Raw genomic sequence first — 8,148 nt, forward strand, 5'->3', positions numbered from 1 at the left:
GGAAATTAAGAAAACAATTCCATTCACAATAGCAACACAAAGAATAAAATACTTAAGAATAAATGTAACCAAAGAGGTGAAAGACTTATATACTAAAAACTATAAAGCATCCAAGAAGGAAATTAAAAAACACACACAAATAAATGGAAGGACTTCTGTGTGCATAGATAGGAAGAATTAATATTGTTAAAAATGTCCCTACTACCAAGAGTAATCTATAGATTCAATGCAATCAAAATTCCAATGGCATTCATTACAGAAATAGAAATAAAAACAGTCCTAAAGTTCACATGGAACCAAAAAAGACCTTGAATAGACAATGCAAAGTTGAGCAAGACAAACAAGGATGGAGGTACTATCCTTTATGGTTTCAAAATATATTAGAAAGCTATATAATCAAACAGTGTGGTATTGGCATAAAAACAGATACATGGAGCAATGAAACAGAATAAAGACCTCAGAAATAAGTCCATACATCTACAGTTGACAAATCTTGAACAAGAGTGCCAAGAACACACAACAGGGAAATGATAATCTCTTCAATAAATTATTGGGAATGGCAAAACTAGATATCCACATACAGAAGACTGAAATTGGACCCCTATCTCACAAAGTACAAAAAATCAATGCTAAATGGGTTAAAGACTTAAATGTAAGACCTAAAACTTTAAAACTACTAGAAGAAAACACAGACCTTGGTCTTGGCAATGATTTTTTTGGATATGACATCAAAAGCACAGGCAACTGTCCTGACCCATGTGGCTTAGTTGGTTAACAGTCATCCTGTGAAGCAAGAGGTCACCAGTTCAATTCCTGATCAGGGCACATGCCTGGGTTGCGGGTTTGGTTCCTGGTTTAGGAGCATATGAGAGGCAACTGATCAATGTCTCTCTCTCTTTCTCCCTCCCTTCTCCTCTTTCTAAAAAATAAATAACTAATTTTTTTTATTAAAGCACAGGCAACTAAGGCAAAAATAGAAAGTGGGATGGCATCAAACTAAAAAGCTTCTGTGTAGCAAAAGAAACAACCAATAGAGAAAAAAAAGACAACTTATGGAATGAGAAAAATATTCACAATTCATATATATGATTTGGGGTTAATATTCAAAATTTATAAGGAACTCAGACAACTCAGTACCAAAAAAAAAAAAATAATAACCTGAATAAGAAGTGGGCTAAGAGCCCTGGCTGGTGTAGCTCAGTGAATTGAGCGCAGGCTGGGAACCAAAGCATCGCAGGTTTCATTCCCAGTCAGGGCACATGCCTGGGTTGTAGGCCACGGCCCCCAGCAACCGCACATTGATGTTTCTCTCTTCTCTCTCTTTCTCCCTCCCTTCCCTCTCTAAAAATAAGTAAATAACATCTTTTTTAAAAAAAAAGAATTACTTTCTGTTCCTAATCAATTAAAAAAAGAACTATGGGGAGGGTGGTAATGGGAGGCAAGAGGGGAGGGTTGGGTGGGTGGGATGGAATGGGAGTAAAAGGGAGAAAACTGTACTTGAACAGTGATTAAAATAAAATTTAAAAAAAGAATAAAAAATAAAACTAAAAATAAAAAAAGAAAGAAGTGGGCTAAGGACCAGAATATAAATTTCTAAAAAGACATAAAAATGGCCAACAGGTGTATGAAAAGGTGCTCTACATCACCAATCAGAAAAATTAAAATCAAAACCACAATGATATCACCTTACATATGTGAGGATGGCCATTATTAAAAAGACAACAGATAAGAGCCCTGACTGGTGTGGTTCAGTGGGTTGGGTATCATCTCACAAACCAAAAGGTCAGGGGTTTGATTCCCAATCAGGGCACATGCCTCGGTTGTGGAGCAGGTCCCCAGTTGAAGGTGTGGAAGAGGTAACCAATCGATGTTTCTCTCCCTCTTTCTCCTTTCCTTCCCCTCTCTCTAAAAATAAATAAATAAAATATTTTTTAAAAAGACAAGAGATAATAAATATTGGCAAGAATGTAAATTGGTACAGCCACTGTGGAAGACATTATGTAGGTTTCTCAAAAAATTAAAAAGACAGTCCTGGCTGGTGTGGCTCAGTGGATGGGGTGCTGGCCTGCGAACCAAAAGGTCTGGGTTCTGGGTCAGGTCCCCAGTTGGGGGCAAGCAAGGGGCGACTAATCAAGGTATCTCTCACACATGAATTTATCTCTCACACATTGATATTTTCCTCTCTTTCTCCCTCCCTCACCCTCTCTCTAAAAATAAATAAGCAAAATGTTTAAAGAAGGTCCCTTTGAAAAAAATTAAAAGTACAACTACCATATGATTCAGCATTTCCACTTGTGGGTATATACCCAAAAGAAATGAAATTACTATCTGCAACAGGTATCTTGCACTCCCATGTGCATTGCAGCATTATTCACAATAGTCAAGATATAAAAATCACTGAAGTGTCAGTTGATGGATGAGTAAAGAAAATGTTCATTTTCTCTATACACATACATGCACATACAGGGTTGGGTAAAAGTAGGTTTGTTGTTGAGAGTATGTGAACCACAGAGTTTGTTCTTGTATTATTATTTATTAATTATTTTCCACATGAACAACTGTAAACCTATTTTTGCCCCACCCTGGAGAAAGGGGGGAGGGGAATATATTACTCAGTTTTAAAAAAGAAAGAAGGAATCCTATTCATGACAAAGTAATGAACATGGAAGCCATTATTCTATGCAAAATAAGTCAGACAGAAAAGGACAAACACTGCATGACCTCACACAGGTGGAATCTAAAAATATCACATCCATAAAAGCAGACTGGGATGGTGGTTGCCAGGAGCTGAAGTGTGGAAAAAATGAGGAGATGGTGGGCAAAGGGTAAAATGTTTCAGTAATGTGGGATGAATAAGTACTGGGGATCTAATGTACAGCATGGTGACCATAGTTAATCATACTCTATTATATGCAAGGGGGGACCCAAAAACAATTTATTTATAAAAATTTGTATATTCATTCTTACATGTTTAAACTTCAGTCACCTTCAAAGTACTCTACATTCGATGCAAGCAACTATCAAGATTTTTTTTCCACTGCTCAAAACAGTCTTTGAACTCCTCTATTTTGAAACCTTTTAGTGCTTCTGTTGTTTTTCTGTCTGTTTCACCTGTTCCACATTGGCTAAACATTTCCCTTTGAGGACTTTTTTCATCTGGGGAAATAAAAAAGGGTTGCTTGAGGCAAGATCAGATAAATAGGGAGGGTGGGGCACAGGGGTCATGCCATTTTTGGTCAAAAACTTCTGAATGCTTAGTGTGGTGTGAGGAGGTAAATCACCCACCATGAAATGGGCAAATGCATCAAAACAGACTTCAAAAACATTCCACTGAAGCCAAACACAGCCTCTCACAACAATGTGAGCTGGTACACTGGTACAGAGGAGTTCCTAGAACACTGAGCTGGTAAGGGGAAGCCTGTGCTGCAAGTGGCCCACTCTCCAGAAGATAATTCTGGGGTTTTTTGGGTACCCACCCCCCTGTACTTGAAATTTGCTAAGAGAGTTAACCTTATGTGTTCTCACAACACACAAAAAATGGTAACCATGTGAGTTGATGGATATGCTAATTAACTACTTATAATTATTTCACAATGTATATGCATATTTAACATCACAGTGTGCACTTCAAACCCAATTTTTTGTCAAGCAGAGTTCAATAAAGCTGGAAGAATAAAATTAAATTTTATAAAAAGGCACTTCCCTCCCCTGACTGGCATAGCTCAGTGGATTGAGCTCAAGCTGGGAACCAAAGTGTCCCAGGTTCGATTCCCAGCCAGGGTACATTCCTGGGTTGCAGGCCATAACCCCCAGCAACTGCACATTGATGTTTCTCTCTCTCTATCTCCCTCCCTTCCCTCTCTAAATAAATAAATAAATAAATAAATAAATAAATAAATAAAATATTTTTTTAAAAAGGCACTTCCCTTTCTCTCATTGATACTGCAAACTTTTACTTATTTGTCTGTAGGAAAATGGACAAATTATAGGATAATAAATGCATTATGAATTTTTTAAATATACCATTCATAGCAGCATGCAAATCTAAAAATCACCTAAGAAATGTCACAAAAATGTCCACAATTGTTATGGATGCAACTATAAAATTTTCCTGATAGATTGAGATTATTGGAAATATGTCAATTGTCCTCAAATAATTTACAGATTTATTGCCTTACCTGCATGTGCCAAGATGACAAGCTTGGGCTGCTATCTTCTACTCTTGGTTTGAGGTGGATGAACTGTGGTCTGCAGATGTAGAAGGACAACTCAGGGCAAGGAGTCAATGTATGGCAATGATTCTCAAGGAGGACTAAGGACCCCCACCACAGAAGAGAATTCTCCCCCAGCCCATCCTACCCCAGCTGTTAGGCATGGGAGACCTTAGGACATGATGGCAAGATGTTGTAGACCTTGACTTTCACCAGGAGAGGGGGTACATTTCTGGGGAGGTGATGCCTTTGATATCATGGGGCAAGACTCAGATCAGCAGAGTAAGTAATCCCAGGCTCTGCCAGATATAAAAGTGAGAACTTTATGGAGGGCTGAATTGGCCACCCAACCCAGACAGAGGGGCTCCATAGAGGTGTAGGCCTGCTTTCAGCCCTGGGAGGCCACAGGCAGGACTGTCAGAAACAGGCCACATCACCCACACTCTGTATTTTTGTGATGTGCTTTTCAGTGAGATAGGGGTTTAAGGCAGAGGGGGCAGGCTCTGTCAGAAAATATGAATACCTTTTGGAGGACAGGGTAACACCCAACCCAGAACACATAAGGAACCACACAGAAACCTACCTTGTCTTTACTGTCAGTCTAGTAGACTCCATGCAGGCTTGTCAGGCTGATGACCCATCTCTCTTCCATTTTGATTATCTGGGTGAAGTAAGGGTCTTGATGTGAGGGGTTGAAGCCTCAGGTTGGCAGAGGGGGAAAGGGGAAGGCTCAAGCAGAAGTCAATGCAAAGACTGAAGGATTTTCCCATCCCACAGAGTGGGATCCAACCCCACTATGCTCCTAGGAGCCCTGGGAAATGCAAAGCATTGTACCCGGGTGTGTTGTAGCCTGACTTTTGCTTTGGGAATCTGTGGGAGGCAAGGTTTCCTCTGAGGCTCCAGGACTCAGGTCAGCAGAGGGAGGAGTCTCAGGCCCCGCAGGCTTCAAGGGGAGGCTCCAGAGGGGAGGGGTGATGTAACCTTCTACCATAGATAAAAGGGGCCTCAGCCCGAGGCTCTGCCCCTTCAGTCATTCCTGCAGACCAGAGACAGAGTTGGAGTAAGTGAGGTAGAGAAACTTCTGGCCTAAGGAGTCTGAGGGACCAGAAGCTTCAGACTGGATTTAGATCAGCAGAAGGAGGGAATACGTGGACCTGCTAAGCCTTAAGGTAAGGACTCTGAGAAAGGACTAAACGGAGTTCTCATCTCTAAGAGAAGATGCCCCAGCCCCCACCCTGCCCTTGTTATCTGCCCTGCAAATTGTTGTCCGGACTCCATCTTGGGAGTTTGAGGGACAGCCATCTTGGCAGTTTGAGGGGAGGCTTTTTCTCAGACGTGAATATGTGAGTACTTGGCTAAGTAGACAGAGGTGTCCCAGGCTCTGCAAGATTTTAAGGAGAGGCCCTTTATGGAGGACTGATGGGACCTCCTATCGTAGAGAAAAAAGCCCACAGAACACTTTACTGCTCTCAGCCTTTAACTCAACCTCATACAAGTTAGGCAGAGGTGCTGACTGCGATGCTCTGTACTCCCTTGTAGGTGCTTTAGGGGTGATAGGAGCCTTGCTCAGGGCCGCATTTTCAGGTCTGCATAAGGGAGAGGTTAAGAATTCCCTGTCAGAAGTAAATGTGAATTCCTTGGGGAGGAGGGTGGGGCATACCACAGAACCCAGCATAATCTCCACAGAAATTCACCCCCAATTCCTCCGTCAGCCCTGGGGGCCCAGGGAAATGCTGTCAGGGTGAACCTCCCTTTCCCCCTCCATTTGCAAATCGGGGATCTCAGGGAGTTCTTGGCCTTTGTCTAAATGGCCCAATCTGTGAGGATCAGAGGGAAGAGTACTAGGTCCTCTAGGTACAGCTGAGGATAGAGAGGGACCCACAGAGACCTGCCCTTTCTCACAGCTGAGAGGACCCGGGAAGGGCTATTTTGTTTCTCATAGGCTTCCTCTCTCCCTCAGGCCACTGGCCCCAACACCCACTTTCAGCTCACATTCCTGCCTGCTGCTCCCAAAACAAGTCATCATGCCTGGCAGTGGAAAGAGTCAGTTCCAGGAGCGTAAAGAATGCCCTGAGGCTCAAAAAGAGGCTCCAGGCCCGGTAGCTGCACAGGTTCCTGTAACTGAGGAGGAAGCTTCCTCCTCCTCTCTTTCTCCTTTGATCCCGGAGACCACAAAGATTGTGCTTGCTGCTGGAATATCAAGTGTTCCCCAGACTACCCAGGGAGCCTGCTCCTTCCCCCCTGCCACCGAAGCCATTCCATCAGGCAAATTAAATGAGGGCTCCAGCAGTCAAGAGGGTCCAAGCACCTCACAGGCTCCACCAAATCCGGAGTCCCTGTGCACAGGAGGGCTGCAAAAGAAGGTGGCTGAATTGGTGAAATACCTGAGTATCAAGTATGTATCACAGGAGCCTATCACAGAGGCAGAATTACTGGAGAATGTCATGAAAGAGCACAAGGATCACTTCCCTGAGATCTTCAAGAAAGTCTGTGAGTGCATGGCAGTTGTTTTTGGCATTGAAGTGAAGGAAGTGGACCCCACCAGCCACACCTATGTGCTTGTCAAAATACTAGACCTCACCTATGATGGGATAGTTAGTGATGACCAGGGCATGCCCAAGACTGGCTTCCTGATACTAATCTTGGGCATAATCTTTATGGAGGGTAACCGTGCCCCAGAAGAGAGAATCTGGGAAGTGCTTAATATGATTGGGGTATATGCTGGGAGGGAGGATTTTATCTATGGGGAGCCCAGGAAACTCATTACCAAAGATTTAGTGCAGGAAAAGTACCTGGAGTGCCAGCAGGTGCCCAACAGTGATCCTCCACGCTACGAGTTCCTGTGGGGTCCAAGAGCCTATGCTGAAACCACCAAGATGAAAGTCCTTGAGTTTTTCACCAGGGTCACTGGGACTGACCCCACTGCCTTCCCACGCTGGTATGAGGATGCTTTGAAAGATGAGAGACAGCGAGCTGAGGCCAGTGCTGCCACCGGTGGTGGTATTACCACAACAGCTAGTGAAAGTTCCAGTATCACGTCCAGCAGCTTCAGTCCTGAGTAAAGTTTGAGGCAGTTTCTCCAGTTTTTGAAGAGGAAAATCAAGATTCTATGTGGTGGAGTGTTGAATTGCAGATTTTACCTTTTTATTTTTTAGGCTATATTTCAAATGTTCTTTCTCTTAAAAGATTAGCTTCAGAGTTTAGGTTTGTGAATGATATTGGTCATGTATTTAGTGCTGTTTAACAGGTTTAAGGATAAGAATTTTGCTGCTCTGTAAAATAAAATGGGGAGCCTTACATCTCATTTTGTGATCAGCAAGATAACATGGCATTGGAATAGGAACAATGTAAAAGTGCAGCAATAAAAAAGATGAGATCAAGAAATTGGGAGAAAATGTACAAGATGGTTCCCCTAGGGTTCTTGTATCTTAGTTTGCTGTTTTGTAAAATTAAAGGTATACCTGGCTTGGCTTTGCCAATTAAAGAATGTGTGCAAAATTAAATCTTAATAAATGAGAGTTATGATTCAATCAATGGCTCATTTATTATTTATTATAGGTGTGTCTTACAGGTTAGAAAAAAAGCCTAGGATGGAAAACTGCTCTTGGATGTTCCTTTAGGATCATGAATAAACCAGAAATCTCCACCTGGAGCAGGTGTGGAAAGTGTCCTGCGCCCTTGTCCCCATGCCTCTGAACACTGCACAAACTAAGTGCTCTATACACTATGTTTGCAAGTATTATCTGACAACAGGGTGATATTTCTTTGAAGTGGTGCCCAGAGGCTGGCACTTTTTCCCTGGCCTAGGACAGCCAGAGCCTACTCCATTGAAAGGAAATTTTAATTATGCTATCTTCAGTGTAATTTGGCCAGCTCTCAGCAAAGGCAAGATTTTGGGTGGGGTGAAATGAATGTAAATAGTGGTTTGTATGGAAGA

The 8,148-nt window shown here is 42.4% G+C and overlaps 1 protein-coding gene across 1 annotated transcript; it reads left to right on the forward strand.

Annotated features, from left to right (window-relative positions):
• Nucleotides 1-6,235: 6,235 nt before the first annotated feature.
• On the forward strand, nucleotides 6,236-7,614 carry LOC114505341 (putative MAGE domain-containing protein MAGEA13P). Its single transcript, XM_028523231.2, has one exon. It carries the CDS (start codon nucleotides 6,236-6,238, stop codon nucleotides 7,271-7,273), a length of 1,038 nt encoding a protein of 345 aa, XP_028379032.1. The 3' UTR covers nucleotides 7,274-7,614.
• The last annotated feature ends 534 nt before the right edge of the window (nucleotides 7,615-8,148 follow it).

Source organism: Phyllostomus discolor, chromosome X, assembly GCF_004126475.2.
Source record: "Phyllostomus discolor isolate MPI-MPIP mPhyDis1 chromosome X, mPhyDis1.pri.v3, whole genome shotgun sequence".
NCBI lineage: Eukaryota > Metazoa > Chordata > Mammalia > Chiroptera > Phyllostomidae > Phyllostomus > Phyllostomus discolor.

Coding starts and splice junctions, on each gene's coding strand:
- LOC114505341 (XM_028523231.2), top strand. CDS start 6,236: ATGCCTGGCAGTGGAAAGAGTCAGTTCCAGGAGCGTAAAGAATGCCCT.